Raw genomic sequence first — 21,052 nt, 5'->3', positions numbered from 1 at the left:
AGGAAACTGATGCTCAAAGAGGTGAAGGTCTAGCTCTTAACAAGCATTTCAGCCAGTGCACTTACAGAGCCGGCAAAGCCGCAAAATGCGGAGCGAGCGGCGGGCTGCGGACACTGCCTCAAGCGGCGGCGCGCACTCTCCCTGCAGGGGGAAGCTGTCAAGGAGACTGGAGAGCGCCTGTGCACCCAGGCTCCAGGAAGCGGCCGGGTCACGTGATCCGCCGGCCCCTCTCACGTGACCTCTCTACCGGAGGCGGGGGCCTTCGGCCAAGATGGCGGCCTACCTGCAGTGGCGGCGCTTCGTTTTCTTCGACAAGGAGCTGGTGAAGGAGCCACTGGGCAATGATGGGGCTGCTCCCGGGGCTGCGCCTGCTTCTGGACCCTCTGCTTCCAAGTTCCTTTGCCTCCCTCCTGGCATCACTGTCTGCGACTCAGGCCGAGGGAGCCTAGTCTTTGGAGATATCCTTCCTCTGGAGCTGCCTCTTCCCTCCCCGAATCCCTGAAGAGATACAGCTGGGATGAAATCTGTCCGTCAGAGGGGTTCGTGTTACGTGCCACTTTCCTTTAGATGGGCGCCCAGTGCTCCTTCTGTGGCCCAAGGGAAGAAAGGAGGAAGTCCGTTCTCTAACTTGTTGCCAACTGAGCGAACAATCCTGGGCGAGTCATTTAACCTCTCTGGGCTTCAATTTCCTTATCTGCAAAAGGGGCGTAAAATAACAATTCGGCAAGGTTTTTTTTATTGTATTTGTTTACTTTTAAGATCGATGAAAAGAACGGATGCAAGTTGGCTTTAAAAGATGAATATGTGAGGTGTCATCTCCCCAGCCCAGTATTGTGGGGGAGGAGTTAAATGAGACCATGAGTTTGCTGCTTTGTTTTTCATAATACTGCCACTAAACTCGGGCCTTTCTTTTCTAATCTTTTTAAGATGGGGAGTTCCCAGAAGATAATCTGTGGAAAAACCCTTGAAAAATATAAAGAGTTGTATGTATGTTAGTTGTTATTTGGGTTCTGCCCTAGATATAAGTATCTCTCCTTGGAAAGGAGGCTCCTTGACTACTCTGCACACATGGAAGGCCAGATATGGTTCTTGCCCCGCTCCCTACAGCTTACCGGGTTCCAGGCTTACAAACTACGGGTGACACACCTGTACCAGTTGAAGCAGCACAACATTCTGGCATCTGTTGGTGAGGATGAAGAGGGGATCAACCCCCTGGTGAGTCCTATAAAGGAAATGGGAAAGACCCAGTAGCCTGAGAATGGCTGTTTGTTGGCACGTGACTAGCATTCACACATCTGAGGTCTGTCCACAGGTAAAGATCTGGAACCTGGAGAAGAGAGATGGTGGCAATCCACTCTGCACTCGAATCTTCCCTGCCATCCCAGGGGCAGAGCCGACTGTTGTATCTTGTTTGACTGTCCATGAAAATCTCAACTTTATGGCCATCGGTAAGCAGAAAGAAGGCAAAGCTAACACCCCATGATTCTTTATAGATTTTCTTCAGAGTTGCTTCTGCAGTTCATCTTCACTGTTTTCATGAGACCATTTTGTACTGAACTGATGCACTTGAGATTTTAAAGTTTTGGATGGGAAAGCATTTAGTTTTGTTCTTTGAAAATGAGTCACTGAGTCCTGATCTTCATGGTAACCACTGGAGAAGTTGGGTAGCAGGAGGAAGAGTGTCACTTCTGACAAGTGCCTCAAGTGGTCTTTTCCCCCTTCTGTGCTTCCTGATCTATTCAGCCTCAATAAAATGCTATTTCTTGCTCTCTTGCAGGTTTCACAGATGGCAGTGTTACACTGAACAAAGGGGACATCACTCGGGACCGGCATAGCAAGACCCAGATTTTGCACAAGGGCAACTATCCTGTTACCGGACTGGCCTTTCGCCAAGCAGGAAAGACCACTCACTTGTTTGTTGTGACAACTGAGAATGTTCAGGTATGACCAGGGCCTCCACTGTTACGGGCAGGCAGGAAAGGCTTTAACGTTGCTCAGAGGGCTAAGGTAGGGAACTGACAAAAGAGGTAGAATTCCTGCAGTTTTCATCATACAACCTTGAATCATTTGCCCAGCTTAATATTTTATTTCCTCCCTTAGGAGACTGGGAAGAGTTAGAGCTAGGAACTCTTGATCTTGTAGTAAAAGACCTAAGTTTTTCTCCTAATTAACTTAAGAGACACTGGACAAGTTGCTTTACTTCTCTGGTTCCTGTGCTCCTAATTTATAACAGCTTAGTCTCAGCAATAGTTTTGTTTCAGCAATGGTTTTTGCATAAAGCAGTAAAATTCTCTTACTTGCTAAATACCTGTAGTAAGTAGTGATAGTAAATACAGAGGAAAGAAATGTACTCTCTGCTTATATATTTAATAGATGGGTGGTGGTTAATGGAGATGGCAAGCAGCCAGGGAAAGTCTTAGGGTGCTAAGAATTAAGAAGAGAGAGCCAGTGTGGAGGTGGAGATACCTTTGGGAAGGCTTAGATGCCTCCTCCTCAAAGGGAGCCTGTTAACCCCTCTCTTACTTCCTGCAGTCCTACATAGTTTCTGGAAAGGACTACCCTCGTGTGGAGTTGGACACCCACGGTTGTGGCCTGCGCTGCTCAGCCCTAAGCGACCCTTCTCAGGACCTGCAGTTCATAGTGGCAGGGGATGAATGTGTCTACTTATACCAGCCTGATGAACGGGGGCCCTGCTTCGCCTTTGAGGGCCATAAACTCATTGCTCACTGGTTTAGAGGCTACCTTGTCATTGTCTCCCGTGACCGGAAGGTTTCTCCCAAGTAAGGACTCCACGGAGAAGCAAAAGGGAGAGGGCTGAACTTGTTCCCCAGAATTAACCTGATTTTTAACTCCTAATGCCTGGATCCCATCAATCTCCTGTTTGGTTTTAGGTAGATTGTGCTTACACCTAGATCGGTTATAATGGTTTTTTTTTTTTTTTTTTTTTTTTGCTGAAAAGTGTGTGATTTTGCTGCAGACATTTGCTGAGCAGCCCTTATGCGCTAGAATGCTCCAGGGAATTTGGGACCTGGTATTGGGATTTTTACTCCTTGGTCAAAATGAATTGGGTAGAGGAACAAGGGACTGAGTAGTGGAGAAATTGGAAAGTTCTGGCAGATGCAAGACAGGGCGTTTTTCTCTCTGAGCCACCAGAAAGGGCGATGGGGTCTTCAGCGTGATGCAAGTGATCCTTGTCAGATGTTAGTTTTCATTCAGTACTAAGCTCAGTGGCCTACATACACCAGGCACTAATTATTTGTTAAATAATGGATGTTGGACTGGATGTAGTTAATTTTTCAATCTGTTGCCTGTATTAATTATAGGATCCTAAAGGGTAAGACCAGGTCTATATGTTCTCTTTCTACAACTGCTAGCACCATGCTAAATGTTACAGGATGAGCTGCTAGAGGGGCCAAAGCGGTGTCTTGTTCTGGGTGGAATGGGCAGCACCAAAGTTGTATTGGAAAGGAAATCGAGGGGAGCTGAGACAGAGGTGGTACAAATATCTGGGTCTTTTTCTTTCCCACACAGGTCAGAGTTTACCAGCAGGGACTCCCAGAGCTCCGACAAGCAGATTCTCAACATCTATGACCTGTGCAACAAGTTCATAGCCTATAGCACCGTCTTTGAGGATGTAGTAGATGTGCTTGCTGAGTGGGGCTCCCTGTACGTGCTGACGCGGGATGGGCGGGTCCACGCACTGCAGGAGAAGGACACACAGACCAAACTGGAGGCAAGGCCACCAGATTCCCAGAGCAGGCCGTGGGCACCCAGATGCAGCTCTAGGAACAGGCTCCCCAAGTCCCTTGGCCAGGGTGTTTCCTTCCCTTTGGGTCACTTACTCAGCTCCCTTAGGGTAGGATTACAAGGCCAGTGGCCTGGGATGAGGCCTTAGAGGGAAGTAGTGGCTGGGAGCCTGAGCCCACTCTCAGGGTCCACTCTTCCTGCCTGTAGAGAACCTTGTGAGGCGAGCTGATGTTGGTCTTGGGGGTATCTGAGAGGTCTCACCCTGTCTAAGACCTAGGCTGATCGGGGCTTCACAACTGTCTGCCTTGTGTGTTGTGGGTGCATTCTGGGAAGGTGTCTTCTCAGGACTGCTTCTTCCAGTTTTCTAATCTCTCTTCCCTTCCAGATGCTGTTTAAGAAGAACCTATTCGAGATGGCGATTAATCTGGCCAAGAGCCAGCATCTGGACAGCGATGGGTTGGCCCAGATCTTCATGCAGTATGGGGACCATCTCTACAGCAAGGGCAACCATGATGGGGCTGTCCAGCAGTATATCCGGTCAGTCTGGAGGCGCTTTAGGATATAGCTGTGAATGCAGGGACAGGCAGCCAGATAGGCTAAAACCTGCACTTGGGGAAGGAGGGTGGACTCCACTGTGAACCGTCTTTTTTTCCTCCAGAAACTGTGATGCCTCAAGTGAGAAGACAGTATACCTTATTGGAAAGGGAATGTTTTGGGTCAAATATTACATGACCAGCATGCAGTTGAGCTGATGAGTATCTGTTATTTTAGATGTTGACTTGACCTTCGTTAATACTCATTTTGATAAGATTCTTTAAAGGGAAAAGGCTATTCATCTCTTGCTTCCACACTTTCTTCCCTCAATACTAATTCTTAAATTAATAAAGGGTCTTAAGAACCTGTCTAGCCTCTTTCCCAACCTCTCTCGAATTCCTGTTTTCACCCAAGTTTAAGAAACAGTGCTCTGGAGCCTTGCTCCTCATGTGGTCCATGGTCTAGTAGAATCGACATTGCCTGGGATTTTGTTAGAATTGCAGAATCTCAGGCCTTACTCCAGACGTGCTGAAACAGAATTTGCATTTTAAGAAGATCTTCAAGTGATTCCTATGCCCATGAAAGTTTGAGAAGTACACTGACCCCAATGCTATTTGATGCATATGTCTCCCTAGAACCATTGGAAAGTTGGAGCCATCGTATGTGATCCGCAAGTTCCTGGACGCCCAGCGCATCCACAACCTGACGGCTTACCTGCAGACCCTGCACCGGCAGTCCCTGGCCAATGCCGACCACACCACCCTACTGCTCAACTGCTACACAAAGCTCAAGGACAGCTCGAAGCTGGAGGAATTCATCAAGGTGCAGGGTGGTGTTGGCGGGGGATTCCGTGAGGGCCCCACTGAGCATGAGGGGCTCCACCAGGGCTGCAGAGACAGGGAAGAGCTGACCTTATTTGGGGACCAGAGTCCTCTGGTCTATAAACTAGGAAGAGGAATAGCCTTTTTTGCGAGTTTTCTCCTGTTTTCTCTCTTGGTTTTTTTTTTTTCTTTTTGGCTGCGCTGCGTGGCTTGCCAGATCTCAGTTCCCCCACCAGGGATCAAACCCGGACCCTCAGCAGTGGAAGCGCAGAGTCCTAACTACTGGACCGCCAGGGAATTCCCACCCCTCTTGTTTTTTGATGCCAGAACTTCTCATGGTATCTAAGCCCAGGGAAGCCCTGTGTTCCCAGACGAGTCCCTCTAATAGTAGAGGCAGAGGAAGACTTTTGGAGAGGCAGGATAACAGTGCTTTAAAAGCATCAACTTTAGGACTTCTCTGGTGGTCCAGTGGTTAAGACTCCACGCTTCCACTGCAGGGGGCACAGGTTCGATCCCTGGTTGGGGAACTAAGATTCTGCATGCCGCTCAGCGCTGCCAAAAAAAAAAAAAAAAAAAAGCATCAACTTTTTTATTGCCTTAAGAATCTGGTCTTAGAATCAGATGCATATTTCCTTTCCGTTCCCCAACCACAACCTCTCTATGACTGGTTTTGTCTAATGTCTCCCCGGCAGACAAAGAGTGAGAGTGAAGTCCACTTTGATGTGGAGACAGCCATCAAGGTCCTCCGGCAGGCTGGCTACTACTCCCATGCCCTCTATTTGGCTGAGAACCACGCACATCACGAGTGGTACTTGAAGATCCAGCTAGAGGACATCAAGGTAGGTGAGCCTCTTGACACGGCCAGGACCCTGTTCTTTTTCTAGGACATCCCTGGGATGCTGAAAGTGCTTCCTGGTGGGTGAGGCAGGAGCACGTGCTTATTCTGCCCTTTCCCTCTCCACAGAATTATCAGGAGGCCCTTCGATACATCGGCAAGCTTCCTTTTGAGCAGGCAGAGAGCAACATGAAACGCTACGGCAAGATCCTCATGCACCACATACCAGAGCAGACGACCGAGTTGCTGAAGGGACTTTGTACCGACTATCGGCCCAGCCTTGAAGGCCGAGGCGATAGGGAGGCTCCAGGCTGCAGGGTGAGGCCTCAGAGAGAATGGCTTTTGGACAGCAGGGATCCCCTTAGCAGCCCAAGTACCGAGCCCGCTCACTCGGCCACCTCTCCTCCCTTGCCGTCCTAGGCCAACTCAGAGGAGTTCATCCCCATCTTTGCCAACAACCCGCGGGAGCTGAAAGCTTTCCTAGAGCACATGAGTGAGGTGCAGCCTGACTCCCCGCAGGGCATCTATGACACGCTCCTTGAGCTGCGACTCCAGAACTGGGCTCACGAGGAGGAGCCGCAGGTGAGACCTGGCAAAGTGGCCAGAGGCGCTGGAGAGAAACTGCTTCTATTTCTTCCCTGGTTGCCTCTTGCTGCTTTCTTTAGACCAATAACACCTCACCCTTGGGGGCTAAATGGTCCCCCGTGAAGAGGAGATGGGACTGAGGGGAAGAGATAGTTGACTTGCCTGGTCCTGAGAGGCCTTGTCGTTTTTCCCTGATGCCCAGCAGCTCTACCCTCCTCTTTTAGGTCAAAGAGAAGCTTCACGCAGAGGCCATCTCCCTACTGAAGAGTGGTCGCTTCTGTGACGTCTTTGACAAAGCCCTGGTCCTCTGCCAGATGCACGACTTCCAGGATGGAGTCCTTTACCTCTATGAGCAGGGGAAACTGTAAGAGTCTGGGGAATCTCAGGGAAGGGGAACGCAGCCGAGCCACTTGTGGGGGACAGCTGCTGATGTGCGCCTTGCCCGGCCGCAGGTTCCAGCAGATCATGCACTATCACATGCAGCACGAGCAGTACCGGCAGGTGCTCGCCGTGTGCGAGCGCCACGGGGAGCAGGAGCCCTCCCTGTGGGAACAGGCGCTCAGCTACTTCGCCCGCAAGGAGGAGGACTGCAAGCAGTACGTGGCGGCCGTGCTTAAGCACATCGAGGGCAAGAACCTCATGCCGCCTCTCCTAGGTACTCCGGAGGACAGGGCGGGCGGCTGGGTGCAGGCTGCCAGCAGTCGGGCTCTGGGGCAGGGGCCCTTCCGTTCTATCCAGAGGGCTGCTTCGTTCATGGTCTTGTTTCCTCCCGGACCCCCATCTCAGTGGTGCAGACCCTGGCCCACAACTCCACGGCCACCCTGTCTGTCATCCGGGACTACCTAGTCCAAAAACTGCAGAAGCAGAGCCAGCAGATCGCGCAGGATGAGCTCCGGGTGCGGCGCTACCGAGAGGAGACCACCCGTATCCGCCAGGAGATCCAGGAGCTGAAGGCGAGGTACTTGGCATCCAGAACTGTGGAGGCGTCCGGGGATAACACTGTTCTTCACAGGGTGTCATTTTTCAAAGACAGGATTGTATGGAGTGTGTTTGAGCATTTCATTCTTGAAGATCTGTTTTGATGGAGGAATTCCAAAGAATGATTTACTACGTAGAACGTGATTTATTGGGCTTTGGAGGATATTGTCTTGTAGCAGGTACTTATCTTGGGTTGGATGGACCTGCTGGGAGGGTGCTGAGACTCCCTGCAGGCCCAGCGTGGGGTCCTCCTGTGACCCGCTTTAGGTGGTAAGAAGAGCAGGGCCTCGTAGTTCTTAACGGGGACCTCTCTCTCCTCATTGCCTCCAACTGCCTTCTCTCTCCACATGGTTCCTGGCCCTGCCCTCACTTTCTGCCACTCTTTTCTGGTCTCCCTTGCCTGTAGTCCGAAGATTTTCCAGAAGACCAAGTGCAGCATCTGTAACAGTGCCTTGGAGTTGCCCTCAGTCCACTTTCTCTGCGGCCACTCCTTCCACCAGCACTGCTTTGAGAGTTACTCAGAAAGTGATGCCGACTGCCCCACCTGCCTCCCTGAAAACCGCAAGGTCATGGATATGATTCGGGCCCAGGAACAGAAGCGAGATCTCCATGATCAGTTCCAGCACCAGGTGGGGATGACGTGACTCCCCCGCCCACAGGGAGGTGGTGAGCGCTGGGGACTGGTGTTCTTTTCTCCTCCTCCTGTGGTTTTTTTTTTTTTAAACATTTTTTATTTCTTTAATGTGTCTATTTTATTTATTTATTTTTGGCTGCATCGGGTCTTCGTTGCTGTGCGCAGGCTTTCTCTAGTTGCGGTGAGCGGGGGCTACTCTGTTGCGGTGCGCAGGCTTCTCATTGCATTGGCTTCTCTTATTTTTTTAAAGAGATGGAATGAGGTGTTCTGTTTTATTTTGATTGATTGATTTTTGGCTGTGTTAGGTCTTCGTTGCTGTGCGCGGGCTTTTTATCTAAGTTGCGTTGAGCAGAGGCTACTCTTCGTTGAGGTGTGCGGGCTTCTCATTGTCGTGGCTTCTCTTGTTGTGGAGCACGAGCTCTAGGCGCGCAGGCTTCAGTAGTTGTGGCTCGCGGGCTCTAGAGCGCAGGCTCAGTAGTTATGGCCCATGGGCTTAGTTGCTCTGAGGCATGTGGGATCTTCCCAGACCAGGGCTTGAACCTGTGTCCCCTGCATTGGCAGGCGGATTCTTAACTGCTGTGCCACCAGGGAAGCCTGTCCTGTGGGTTTTTTTTTTTTTTTTTTTTTTTTTTTCCTGGTACGCGGGCCTCTCACTGTTGTGGCCTCTCCCGTTGCGGAGCACAGGCTCTGGATGCGCAGGCTCAGCGGCCATGGCTCACGGGCCTAGCCGCTCCGCGGCATGTGGGATCTTCCCAGACCGGGGTACGAACCCGTGTACCCTGCATCGGCAGGCAGACTCTCAACCACTGCGCCACCAGGGAAGCCCTGTCCTGTGGGTTTTTGACTCGCAACTCTTCTCTTTCCCTGCAGCTCAAGTGCTCCAACGATAGCTTCTCTGTGATTGCTGACTACTTTGGCCGAGGTGTTTTCAACAAATTGACTCTGCTGACCGACCCGCCCACAGCCCGACTGACTGCGAGCCTGGAGGCTGGGCTGCAGAGGGACTTGCTCATACACGCCAGGAGGGGCACTTAAGCGGCTAGTGGGAGGGGTGTGATGGTGGAGGCCCAGCAGCAGGGACACGGGGACAGAGACAGGGCTGTTGCACAGGAGTTAGGCAAACATGCCCAGGACTCTGCTCTCATCTGATGCCATAGCCCTCAGGACTTAAGGGGACTTTCTTTTCCTGCCTCCTTCTTCGGCCAACCTGCCATTTGTCCTGTTGACTTTTTGAGCAGTGTAGATCATTCCAGACCAGAGGGGGAGGGCACCTCAGCAACCTCAGAGTCTGGACAATAGCGGCTTTATTCTCTATCCAAGAGCACCAGGCTGTGCTTGGGTCCTGGCTCCCAGAGTCTATAAATAAAAGCATATAATGATTTCGGGGTTGAAGGATTTATTCTGGGGACTTCCTGGTGATTCTTAACTGTGCAAAATGTACTTCTTTCCCTCTGCTCTCCTAGAGCTCCCCTTCCCTTCCTACAGAGTTCCTTAAAGATGATGTTGACGAGACTTCATTCCAGTAATGAGTGGGGCCTATGGCATCTAGTAGAGTTCAGTTGAAGAACCTCTGCAAAGGCCTGAGGCCTGAGCCCCAAGAGCAGCCCGGACTGAGGACTCTGCTCTATAGTGTGGCTGGTCTCTGTGGCTCTTGTATGGACAGAGTATTGAAGCTGGAGGCAGATTATGGTGGGGAGCCTTGGGCTTTAAAGCCTGCCATCATAATGGGTGGGTTGGTGTCTCTCTGTATTCAGTACCAGATGATAAACAGGATAAAAGGGCCTTTATTGAAACATTTTGTTCCCTCTTCCAAAGTTGTCAATTGAAGTTTGTGTTGCTAAGTGCGTGTAATTGGGGTTACACTGCCTGTTGGAAAACTGCTCCTATGGGGTTGTTTAATTAAAAGAAGTAACTTAAGACATTGTGGTTTAGGTAGTATTTAGAAGAGGCGGATAGAGTACATTACATTGGTAGCAACTAAGAATACAGACTTTGGATCAGCTGCCCTGAGCTTGATTCTTAGTTTCACTTAGGGCAACTCTGAACCTTCTCTGAACCTCAGTTTCTTCGTCTGAACATGAGGAATTAACAACATCTTTCTAGTACGGCTGTTATGATGAAGGTCAAAGGAGCCAATCAATGGATGTGTTACTGGTCCCCAAGAGGTCAGTGACCCCTCAGTGGGTCCTTTGCCTGGAGTTGCAAATTCCGGTCAAACAACACCGTGTTCGGTATAGCAGAGCAGAAACTATTCATTGATCAAGGAATGGAGAAGGGAGAGCACATGCTCTAAAGACACCTTCTCCCCCAAGGGAGGGCAGTAAGAGAATTTAAGGGATAGGAGGCAGACATGTCATCAGGGCTCTAGGAAAGGGGCAGAGATTTTGGGGTGGGGGGCGGAGCTGGGGCATCACAGCCTTCCACGTGGCAGGGATTTGCGCCTGGCAGAGTACAAATATCCCCCTTGGGCGGGGATCTTGGCATGGTAATGAAGCAAAGGTAGCTTTAGGACACTACCAGGTCCTGTGGTCAAGTCAGAGCTAGTTTGGGGCTGTTGACCACTGCGTATCTCTTAAAGCTCAGTTGCAAAACATCTCTGTCAAATACCAGGTGCTTTTGAAACACAGAGATAGGTCACGGCTGGAATCTTGTAGCCCTCAGGCTGGTATGGATGACAGGTGTCCAGTTATTTGAAAGTGGTTAATACGTGGTTATTAGTACCGTTAATGGATAAAGCACTTGTACTCACAAGCCCTTTTCCCACTAACACTAATAATGTGTTGTCACTCCCATTTTAGTTACTTGTCTTTAGTTGCCTACTTCAGGGTTGTAGCAGAAGCAGCACCACATAAGCTGCACTAATTGCTTGTGCCACAGCTAAGGAGATAAAGCTGTGGAATTCTGGGTGACTAGCTTTCAGAAGCAGGCCTCTTTCATTTGTAGACGTTGAATGCAGCCTGGGGGCATGGTAAGTTGCTCAAGTAGCCTTTAACTTCCGACGCCACATTGTAGGGTTAATCTCCTTTTCCTCTCGGCACGCCTACTTTTGGTTTATTGACGTTCCCTTGGGTGGCGGTAGGAGGGACTGAAAAGAACGAACTTTGTGGATAAATCTGGGAAGCATATCTTGGCCACTGACCGTCGGTATTCCTGGCTAGGTAAAAGTAAAAATGAACAGTTGGTGGGCCTGGGTCTCAAACGGGGAAGACCAGGGCCAGCCTGGGGGAGTAGGGGCGGTAACGCAAGGTAAGATCTTCTCTGTTGCAATCGTTCTAATTCCCGCCCAGGGGAGGTCTAGCCCCTCTGGGGCGGGGCCGGAAGTGACGCAGGCCCTTAGCGGAGCCGGGAGTGTGTGGCTGCCGGAGGTTTGCGAGCTCCGCGTGCGCCCAGTGCCCGGCCGGCCGGAGCCTTCGGCTTGCCCGACTCCGGAGGACACGGGCAGCAGCCTCCGGCCTACTTCCCGCGCACAGCCATGTCTGGTAACGGCGACGCGGCCGCAACGGCGGTGAGTCCTGAGCCGGTGACCCTCGCAGCTTCGGGCTTCTGCACTAGCAGTGCCACGATTGGCCCCAAGTTGCCACTCTCCGTCGTCAATTGGTCGGGACGGTTATCTGTCTGGTTTTTTTTTTTTTTTTTTTTTGGTTCTAACAGTTTTTAAAGGGCCAGTAGTTGGGTTGCCCTTAGGGGAATCAGAGAGCGGTGGGGGCGGACTTAAGAGCAGATCGATTGTCTCGAACGGAACCCCGTTCCTGCGGGGATCTGGATGGGATTCCATGAGGCATGGCTTCCGCGGCTCTAGATATAGTGACCCAACATAGGAAAATTCGTCTGCACGAGACAGGGTGCTATTCCCCGGGATCCCTTCACACGAGACAGGTCCTATTCGAGATTCAGCCACTTTGGGGAAGTGTTCCATTTTGGATCCAGAGAGGAGAGTGTACCTCGAATTCTCCGAACTGCACACAAACGTCTTGGAAGTGCACCTTCTCTGCTTTTTTTCTTTTTAATGGACACCCAGCCCCAGCCTACACTCAAAACTGCCCCAGCCTACACTCAAAACTCCTCAACTGAGACACATCATTGGGTTACTACCATGGACGGGGGACGCCCTTGGGCCTTCCTATTCCTAGCCTGGGGTCCCAGTTCTGGGCTTGTGCAGATGCAGACTGCAGAGCCCATGAGGCCAACGTCAGCCTGAGATAAGAAAGGAGTGGGGCAGCTGCCCTATCTCTCCCTGACCTATGTGCTGGTAAGGAGTGGGATTCTGTGCCATTGCTGACATTCCTGAGTGCTGGACTAGGAGTAAGAAGATTTGGATTCCAGCTCTCTACCCATGATTAACCCTGTGGCCCTGGGCAAGTCACTTTGCTCCTCAGAGCCAGACTTTGCTTCTGTAACGTAGTTCCAGAGATGCCTGCCCTGTCTACCTGATAGGTTGTTATGAAGATTAAAAGCAATAGCTCTAGGATATACATGCTCAATAAGGAATTTTTTACTGGAACAATTTGACTTGAATATGCTGTGCAGAATCAATGAAATTAAGGGATTGTTTGAACATAGCAGTTTCTGGGACCTTAGATTCCTTTCTGTGGGCTGCCTGTGGCCCAGAATTTTAGTTGCCATGTTTAGCATTTCCAACCTAGCCTAATTTGCTTAGGGTCCCCCAGGGTTTATTTATTGGAGAAGTGATAGCTGTGGAGTAGACTAGAGTCCAAGAGCCGCCAGCTGTCACCTCCTCCAGCAACAGAGGCCCCAGATACCTGACTGCAGAAGAACTCTGTAGGATGAAGATCCCAGAGCAGGGGAAGTTGATAGTATCTATAGTGATCACTGTCTGATCTGGGAAGAAATAGGACCTCAGACTGGAGAACCCAGTTCTGCCTGCTTGGCACTGAATACCTTTGTCCAAGGTGCCCTGGCAAGAGGAAGAGGCATGGCCCTTTGAGTTCTTGGCTTGGTCTCTGACATCCTAATATTTCCTTTGTGGTGAAACCAGAGGCTGCACTCTAGGTGAATGGACATTAGACAGCTCACCCTCTTAGTCTTACAGAATATCAAAAGCAGAAGATACTTGAGTGCAAACTTCTTCATTTTATAGATGAACAAACAGGTTTATAGATGAACAAATAAGATGATGTGTTCAAGTTCGCCCAGCCAAGAGGCTGAGCAGGACTGTACGTCAGATCTTGTCGATCCCAGTCGTGCATTCCGTCCAGATTACGGGATCCATAGTGCAGCAGCTGTGGGGTAGCTCTTATGGCATCTAGGTGGCACTGAAGCTTTCTCAAGTGCCGCTCCGTTGTGGATGCTGAACTTGTCCTCAGTGACTCAGCTCATGGTCCCCTGTGTGGCCCCAGCTGTCCTGCCCCTGCCTGCTGCAGGCCCCACCCTCCCTGGGGCCAGACTGATAGACCTTATCTCTCTACCCACCTGGCTGAGTGCAGCATTCCTACTGCCTTAGCTTGGATGGGCTTCAGGGCTTAGTGTCCTGGTCATTACAGCAACAGCAGGTCCTACTGTCACTTCTGTCTGGTCTCTGCTTCTCTGGATCCCTGAGGAGCCAGAAGGTATTGTTGGGGAAGGTAAAGGGACCAGTCTTGGGGAGGGGAGTGTTTCCCCACTCGAAGGCTCAGCTGGCCACAGACCAGGGGCTGAGGTTCCTTTCTTCCAAGCCAGTGATTCTGGTTCTTGGACAAGGTGTTGAGGAACACAAAGAGCAGCAGGGACTGTGACCTGGGGACTTTTTCTGCAGGAAGAAAACAGCTCAAAGATGAGAGTGATTCGCGTGGGTACCCGCAAGAGCCAGGTGAGTGTAAGTACCGGGGTGGAGGAGGTTTGTCAGAAGACTTCTGTGTTCACAGTATTATAAGTTGGGGGGCCCAGAGCGTTCTCAGCAGCTCGGGGATGGAAGAAATGGGGTGACTGAGTATCAAATCCCATGCAGGATGACAGATTGCATTCTGTAAAGAGATAGTCCCTGGGCTGGGAAGTTGGGGTACAAAGGACTCCCAGGCCAGACCCCCCCCTTCCTAGGTGGGCATTCAATCCCCTCTCTGAATTCCAATCCTTTCAGGATCTCCCTGACCCTGTGAGGGTCTGACCTTAGGGTGGTGGCCAGAGGACAGGACTAACCTGAATTTCTACCCCCAGCTGGCCCGCATACAGACGGACAGTGTGGTGGCAACGCTGAAAGCCTTATACCCAGGCCTGCAGTTTGAAATCAGTGAGTTTTCTGGAAAGGAATGGAAGCTAATGGGAAGCCTTTAACCCCTGGAGGGGAGAACACAGTGTTTCTGGCTTTGTCTTGCACCAAAGCTTGGTTCTGTTGCCTCTGAGAATTCTTCTTGGCTGTCCCCGGTTTGGAGGGCCCTTTCCTTCTCTGAACACCTCCAGCTCTGACTACCTGGGCTAGCCTGGCATTTATCATCTGCTTTGGGTCTTTTTGTGATTACGTCTGGTCTTCCTCCTAGATTGTACATTCCCAGAGGGTAGGGACTGGGACTTATGTGCCTCTGTATCCACCAACAATCTTAGCACAAGTGCTCAGCTCAGTAGGGGCTCAATAAATGCTGATCACTGAACGTCTGGTTTGTTGATTCTCTCCTCAGTTGCTATGTCCACCACAGGAGACAAGATTCTTGATACTGCTCTCTCTAAGGTAACATTTTCCATCCAACGCTTTTCCCCCTCCTCTTTCCTTCCCCCAAAAGATTCACCCTGAGGCTCTTTCTTGCCTGGCAGATTGGAGAGAAGAGCCTGTTTACCAAGGAGCTGGAACACGCGCTGGAGAGGAATGAGTAAGTGATAGCAGGGAGCATGGCGCCCTCCCAGGCTCTCGCTAGGACCCCAGTGCACATCAGACCTGGGTATCAGCTAGACTGTTGGGCTTAAACGCTTGGATAGGCTAGAGAGGGGCTCATATGTGAGTTTTTCAGGCCTCAGAAAAGGAGAGTGTCCTGGTTCTGAGCCATCTGGCTGCCTGGGGGTGCAGGACTGGCTGGGGGAGGGGGATGAAAGGGAGTGTAGGAGGGGAGCAGGTCTCTGGGACCCAAGGTCTCAGAAAGGCCTGCTTCCTGAACCGCTCTAGGCTCTGCCAGTGACGTACAGGCAGGAGTGGGTGGAGAAGGGCTGGGGACGTGCTGCTCAGACCCCTTCTCCTTCTCTCTCTGCCATCTCTCTAGAGTGGACCTGGTTGTTCACTCCCTGAAGGACCTGCCCACGGTGCTTCCTCCTGGCTTCACCATTGGAGCCATCTGCAAGTAAGAGTCCTGCCAGTCAGGGGGCCTCGGCATGGGGTAGACATCATATTAACCTTGACTTTTCCCTTTGGGACTTGGCCCTCTGCCTCTAGGCTGTCTCCCCTGCCCTGAGGAGTGTCAAGCATGGCAGAAAACTCAGAAAATGCCAGTTAGTTGACTATTGAGAGAGCCTGGAAGTGACCTGAACCGAGATCTCTCCCTTATTCTATGACTTTCCCTCCATCCCCAGGCGGGAGAGCCCCTATGATGCTGTGGTCTTTCACCCAAAATTTGTTGGGAAGACCCTAGAAACCTTGCCAGAGAAGAGGTGAGTGGGGCCTGGTTAGGCATCTTGGTGGGATGTGCACAGAAGATGGAGGGGTGGGAGGAGGAGGAAAGGAACAGTGCCTGCCTAGTTAAATCTCATGCGACTTAAATCTCATTTTAAACCATCTCTCTGAGCAGCGTGGTGGGAACTAGCTCCCTGCGGAGAGCGGCCCAGCTGCAGAGAAAGTTCCCACATCTGGAGTTCAAGAGTATTGTATCCTTATAGCGGAGGGAGGAGGCAGCAGCCAAGGAGGAAGACCAGGTCCAGAGGGCCCTGGGAGTTGTGAGAGTGGAAGGGGCTTCCAGAGGAAGTGGACCATGGATGCAGTGGACTGCCTGCCCTCCCATTCATCCACCCATCCATCCATCCATCCATCCATCCATTCATTCATTCATAATCCTTTCATGTTTTCTTAGCCCCAGGCAAGTGCCTGGCACTGGGGATATGATGAGCAAGATCAACATTGTCCCTGCTTACACGGAGTTTACATTTTAGTGCTGGAGACAGACAACCAGGCATTGATAATACAGAGTGATACTGAATAATGATTACATCGAGGGAGGGGGGTTGGGGGGGTGCTTCCATTTAAATTTAAATAATTAAAAATTGGTTTTATTATAGTTGATTTACAACGTTGTGTTAGTTTCTGGTGTATAGCAAGTGATTGTTGTACATATATATACATATTCCTTTTCATATTCTTTTCCATTGTAGTTTATTGCAAGATATTGAATATAGTTCCCTGTGCTATATAATAGGACCTTGTTGTTTATTTTATATATAGTAGTTTGCATCTGCTAATCCCAAACTCCTAATTTATCTCCCCCCATCCCCTTTCCCCTTTGGTAACCATAACTCCATTTTTATTTTATATTCCACTATATCGTTTTGATCTTTACAATGTTATATGTTTGTAAAACTGATTTTCAAAATAGTATTCGCTAAGTGCTCCAGTGCACAAAGTAGGGAATTCTCTGGAAGCTTCTAGCTGGAACATCTAAACACAGAGTTGAGAGTCAAGGCAGGCTTCTCAGAAGTCTTGTAACCTTGGGCAAGTTATTAAATAAATTAAAACCTCTCTATCAATTTTCTCATCTGTAAAATGGAGATGATAATACTACCTATGTCATAGGGTTGTGAAAATTAAATGAATTGACATATCTAAAGCGTCTGGCATGTAGTAAGTATGAGGTAAGTGTTAGCTGTTGTCATTAGGCTGAGAACTCAAAGGTGAGAAGTTAGCAGATTGAGAGACTCAGGCAAAGGGAACAGCATAAGGCTCCAGACTGCCCAAAGCTTGTGGTCCTTAGCGCCTCTCCACAGCGGGGAAACCTCAACACACGGCTTCGGAAGCTGGATGAGCTGCAGGAGTTCAGTGCCATCATCCTGGCCGCAGCTGGCCTGCAGCGCATGGGCTGGCAGAACCGGGTGGGGCAGGTAGGGCCTGCCACTCTTCACGCCCCGGTTGATCTTCATCTCCTTCCTGCCTGTGTTCTCTTTTTGAATCCCACCTCTAACAGTGCAAGCTGGAAATGAGTCCCAGGTTGGGAAGACTGGGGATCAGAGGCCAAACTCCCACTCTTGCCTCTCCAGCCCTTCTGTATGCTAGAAAAGCCCCATCTCACTGCTGTGTGCTTTTAGGCACTCCCACCTCCACCCTTCTGACTGCCTCTTCTGCCCCCACAGATCCTGCACCCTGAGGAGTGCATGTATGCTGTGGGTCAGGTATGCTTGACCAGGGAAGCCGTGTATTGATGTGTCCCTTTCTTTTGTTTTCAACCAAGAACACTCCCAGAGAGGGGCAAGCCTTGGGAGGCTACTGGCCCAAAAGGACCTGGCAAACAGGTGGAAGTAGGCTGGTTCCCATCCTTAGCTCCATTGGTTGGGGAAAGATTGGCCCTGATATCTTAGGCTATTTTTCCATCAGGGGGCTCTGGGAGTGGAAGTTCGAGCCAAGGACCAGGACATCTTGGATCTGGTGGGTGTGTTGCATGATCCTGAGACTTTGCTTCGCTGCATTGCTGAACGGGCCTTCCTGAGGCACCTGGTAGGGCCTGTGCTCTTGTGGAGGGGTGGGTACCTGGAGAGCTGGGAAGGGTCGTGGGGAGATTTCTCAAATTATTGCTCTGTATTTAGTGGTAACTCATCCTTCAAAGTATGGACAGGACCCAGGTCTGGGCTGCTACCTCATTTTCAGTTATGTCCTTAGAGGGGTCTGTTATCTCTGAGGACTCTGGTTACAGGGTGGTGGTAAGGGTCCTTGGAGCTCACAGGGAGAACTTGTTGCAGGAAGGAGGCTGCAGTGTGCCAGTGGCAGTGCATACAGCTATGAAGGATGGGCAAGTAAGCAGGGGAAGATGGGTGGGAGGGCAGGGAAGGGACTCTGGCATTTCTCCTGTGCATCCTGAGCTGCCAGCAAGAAAAGCCCAGGTTTCTAAGCAGTTCCCTCTCACAATATGCTGAGGCAACTGTTTCTTTCCCAGCTATACCTGACTGGAGGAGTCTGGAGTCTGAATGGCGCAGATAGCATGCAAGAGACGATGCAGGCCACCATCCATGTCCCTGCCCAGGTGCCAAGGCTGGAGGGTGACGGAGAGGGTAAAAAACACGTCTGTATGTTACTTCCCCTTTTGTGCTCACCAAATCCTACCCTCCTTCCCTTACCCAGCATGAAGATGGCCCTGAGGATGATCCACAGCTGGTGGGTATCACTGCCCGGAACATTCCACGACGAGCCCAGCTGGCTGCTGAGAGCCTGGGCATCAGCCTGGCCACCTTGTTGCTGAACAAAGGAGCCAAGAACATCTTGGATGTTGCACGGCAGCTCAATGATGCCCACTAACTGGTCTGTGGGGCACAGGTGCCTGGGTTGCTGGTGCCCCGTGCCTACATCCCAGCCCTCAGTGCCCCAGTCTCACTGTTACCTGGGGGGTGATTACCCAGGGGATGGAACTGCAGGGGCGGAGACTTAGAGACTTGTCTCAACTTGGGGCCTTGGTGATGCCTTGTCTCCTCAGTAGGTGGAGGCTTAGTCTCTAGAGAAAAAACATCTAACAAGCCACAGCCTTTGAATGTAACCAACTCAACTAATAAACTAGATTTGAAGGTGGCTTTGTTTTTGATGGGGTTGCAGGAAAGAAAGATAAGGACAAACACAAGACCCTTTGCTCCTTACCTCAGAGGCTAAGACCCCTGTCCAAAGTTCTCCTGGAATACATTGCCTTCTGTTTCTGTCTCAGTAGTTCTGACAGAATAAATTGTCTCCCAGGGAACACCAAGAAAGAACCATAATCTTATAATCTACGATTTGCCGCTCCAGTTAACGGTAAAGCCTTTGTATCAGATAGCTCCCCTCCCCCACTACCTTTAGGAATCTACAGTCATCGATCCTACAACCCGTCTGCAAAATGAAGAGACACCTCACTGTTTAAAAAAGAAAATCCTTTAATAAACAAAATTAGTCCATCTGAAACTCCCCAATACCTAAAGTACTGTCTTGGATGGGTTAGCTGCAAAATTCCAGTTCCGAGGCCAACGGCGACTCAGTCCAGATGGGGATTAACGGACTAGTGCTGGTATCTAGGTGCTTGGCTTGCGGAGCGGACCCGCCGGGAGGGGCGCGGGTCCAGGGTCAGGACTCCCGCAGACCCCGACACCGCGGGAGATGCTCACGCCGCGAAGTGTGTCTTCCGGGACGCGCACAGGCCTGCGAGTGGAGATGGAGGGAGCGCGGACGTGCAAGGCTCGGGATCCGGCAGCAAAGGGCGTCCCGGGACAAATGAAGTGACCGACTGACTCCGCCGTCAACCGAGTCCCGTCCGGAGCACCGGGCTGGTGGGGAACGCGCGCGCGCGCGGCCGCGCCGGCGGCCGTCCGCACCGACTCACCTTCCCCACCACGCGCCCCGGCCCTGCGTCAGCGCGGCCGGCCCAGCCTTCTAGAAGGTGCCGCGGCCTCCCCGCAGCCCATCAGCATTCGGGGGCCAGGCCGGCCGAGTCACGAGCTCGCTCCTGGCACCGAGCGGCGTTCAAACGGCCGCCCTCCGCCGAGCCACGGCTGGAGCGAGCCGCGCGGGGGAGGGGCAGGCCGCGCGGCGGCGGCGGGGCCGCGGAGGGGGCGAGTGAGCTGCCGCCCGGCCGGGAGCCCGACGCGGCCCAGCTCTTTCCGTGAGCGTTGTGGTGGCCCTTAAAAGGGCCTTTGTGGTGGCGAGGGGAGGGGCCAGGCGGCGGCGGTGGCGGCGGCGCGGGCGCCCTCAGTACTCTTGCGAGGCCTGGGTGGCCTTCTTGCCGCCCGCGGGCGCCTTCGGCCCCACGGCGGCGCTGGTCTTCTTGGGCAGCAGTACGGCCTGGATGTTGGGCAGGACGCCTCCCTGGGCGATCGTCACGCCGCCCAGCAGCTTGTTGAGCTCCTCGTCGTTGCGGATGGCCAGCTGCAGGTGGCGGGGGATGATCCGCGTCTTCTTGTTGTCGCGGGCCGCGTTGCCCGCCAGCTCCAGGATCTCGGCTGTGAGGTACTCGAGCACCGCCGCCAGATAGACCGGCGCGCCGGCGCCCACCCGCTCGGCGTAGTGTCCCTTCCGCAACAGCCGGTGCACGCGGCCCACGGGGAACTGGAGGCCCGCTCGCGACGAGCGCGACTTGGCCTTGGCGCGGGCCTTACCGCCTGTCTTGCCGCGGCCCGACATGCTGCGCGAGGTAGAGGAAGGGAGAGGAGGGCTGCTCACGAGACTAAGGCACAGCCGTCCGCCGCAGTCCAACTGCTGCCGCGCGCGCCCAAGGGCCGCCCTTATAAGCCCCCAGGGCGCACCCCCGCGTCCTCCTGATTGGCTCTTTTCTCCAATACCCGCCTCCGGTTGGCTGCGGTTAACCCTTCGATGACGCGCCTCAGCTGAGGGAACGCGCCCGCCAATTGGCCGAATTTGAAAACCTTTTGCCCGGGGAAAAGGCGAGGAGGAGCGGCAGCAAGCAGTCAGCCAACCACTCCCGGGTGTAGCCAATCCAAGTGAAGCGCGCCAGATTTAAACCCTACAGCCCAGACCAGAGCCGGAAGACAAAGAGGGTGGAGTCTGAAGTCACCTCAAGAGCCTCAGGGAAGTCTGTGCGGGTCTAGGATTTTTAAAGGAAAGGGGTCAACACTACGGCTACCTCTTCCTCCGGTCCCAGGTCTGGTCACTCCCTCCTCCTGCCTGGCAAAGGGAGAGTGAAAAAGGGAAGGAATGAGACCCCCTGAAAGTCCAACCCCATACCAGAGAACAGACAACACCGATCTTATGGCCCTTTATGCCACCTGAGCAGCAGGATTTCCTATTTATTCAACATGTTCTTTCTGGTCTGTTCTTTCTGTTCCCTTCTT

The 21,052-nt window shown here is 52.0% G+C and overlaps 3 protein-coding genes across 11 annotated transcripts; 2 read left to right on the top strand and 1 right to left on the bottom strand.

The window, feature by feature from the left end:
* Window positions 1-239: 239 nt before the first annotated feature.
* Window positions 240-9,514, top strand: VPS11 (VPS11 core subunit of CORVET and HOPS complexes). Of its 3 annotated transcripts, XM_073808099.1 has the most exons (17): window positions 404-539; window positions 928-987; window positions 1,108-1,215; window positions 1,313-1,448; window positions 1,778-1,941; window positions 2,533-2,780; window positions 3,532-3,733; window positions 4,133-4,284; window positions 4,917-5,103; window positions 5,795-5,941; window positions 6,067-6,255; window positions 6,358-6,519; window positions 6,747-6,886; window positions 6,975-7,177; window positions 7,309-7,480; window positions 7,907-8,129; window positions 9,005-9,514. In XM_073808099.1, the coding sequence occupies exons 2-17, from the start codon at window positions 928-930 to the stop codon at window positions 9,167-9,169; spliced, it is 2,658 nt and encodes an 885-aa protein (XP_073664200.1). In that variant the 5' UTR covers window positions 404-539; the 3' UTR covers window positions 9,170-9,514. The 3 variants fall into 3 exon arrangements, with proteins under 3 accessions (XP_073664199.1, XP_073664200.1, XP_073664201.1); XM_073808098.1 differs by lacking the exon at window positions 928-987 and having other exon boundaries at window positions 240-459; window positions 1,068-1,215; XM_073808100.1 differs by lacking the exon at window positions 928-987 and having other exon boundaries at window positions 420-539; window positions 1,020-1,215.
* Window positions 9,515-11,270: 1,756 nt separating this feature from the next.
* Window positions 11,271-18,809, top strand: HMBS (hydroxymethylbilane synthase). Of its 7 annotated transcripts, none has more exons than XM_073808104.1 (14): window positions 11,271-11,292; window positions 13,887-13,940; window positions 14,285-14,357; window positions 14,743-14,792; window positions 14,876-14,931; window positions 15,316-15,393; window positions 15,623-15,700; window positions 15,838-15,913; window positions 17,024-17,137; window positions 17,387-17,425; window positions 17,628-17,747; window positions 17,990-18,043; window positions 18,184-18,270; window positions 18,369-18,809. In XM_073808104.1, the coding sequence occupies exons 2-14, from the start codon at window positions 13,905-13,907 to the stop codon at window positions 18,540-18,542; spliced, it is 1,035 nt and encodes a 344-aa protein (XP_073664205.1). In that variant the 5' UTR covers window positions 11,271-11,292; window positions 13,887-13,904; the 3' UTR covers window positions 18,543-18,809. The 7 variants fall into 7 exon arrangements, with proteins under 7 accessions (XP_073664205.1, XP_073664204.1, XP_073664203.1 ...); XM_073808103.1 differs by lacking the exon at window positions 11,271-11,292 and adding an exon at window positions 11,360-11,380; XM_033861948.2 differs by lacking the exon at window positions 11,271-11,292 and adding an exon at window positions 11,454-11,639.
* A 317-nt stretch (window positions 18,810-19,126) lies between these two features.
* Window positions 19,127-21,046, bottom strand: H2AX (H2A.X variant histone). Its single transcript, XM_004331936.4, has one exon. The coding sequence runs from the start codon at window positions 20,382-20,384 to the stop codon at window positions 19,953-19,955; it is 432 nt and encodes a 143-aa protein (XP_004331984.2). The 5' UTR covers window positions 20,385-21,046; the 3' UTR covers window positions 19,127-19,952.
* Window positions 21,047-21,052: the final 6 nt, after the last annotated feature.

The sequence above is a fragment of the Tursiops truncatus genome, chromosome 8 (genome assembly GCF_011762595.2).
Source record: "Tursiops truncatus isolate mTurTru1 chromosome 8, mTurTru1.mat.Y, whole genome shotgun sequence".
Lineage (NCBI taxonomy): Eukaryota > Metazoa > Chordata > Mammalia > Artiodactyla > Delphinidae > Tursiops > Tursiops truncatus.
Note: the sequence above shows the minus strand (reverse complement) of the source record. Positions and strands in the feature narration are given on the sequence as shown.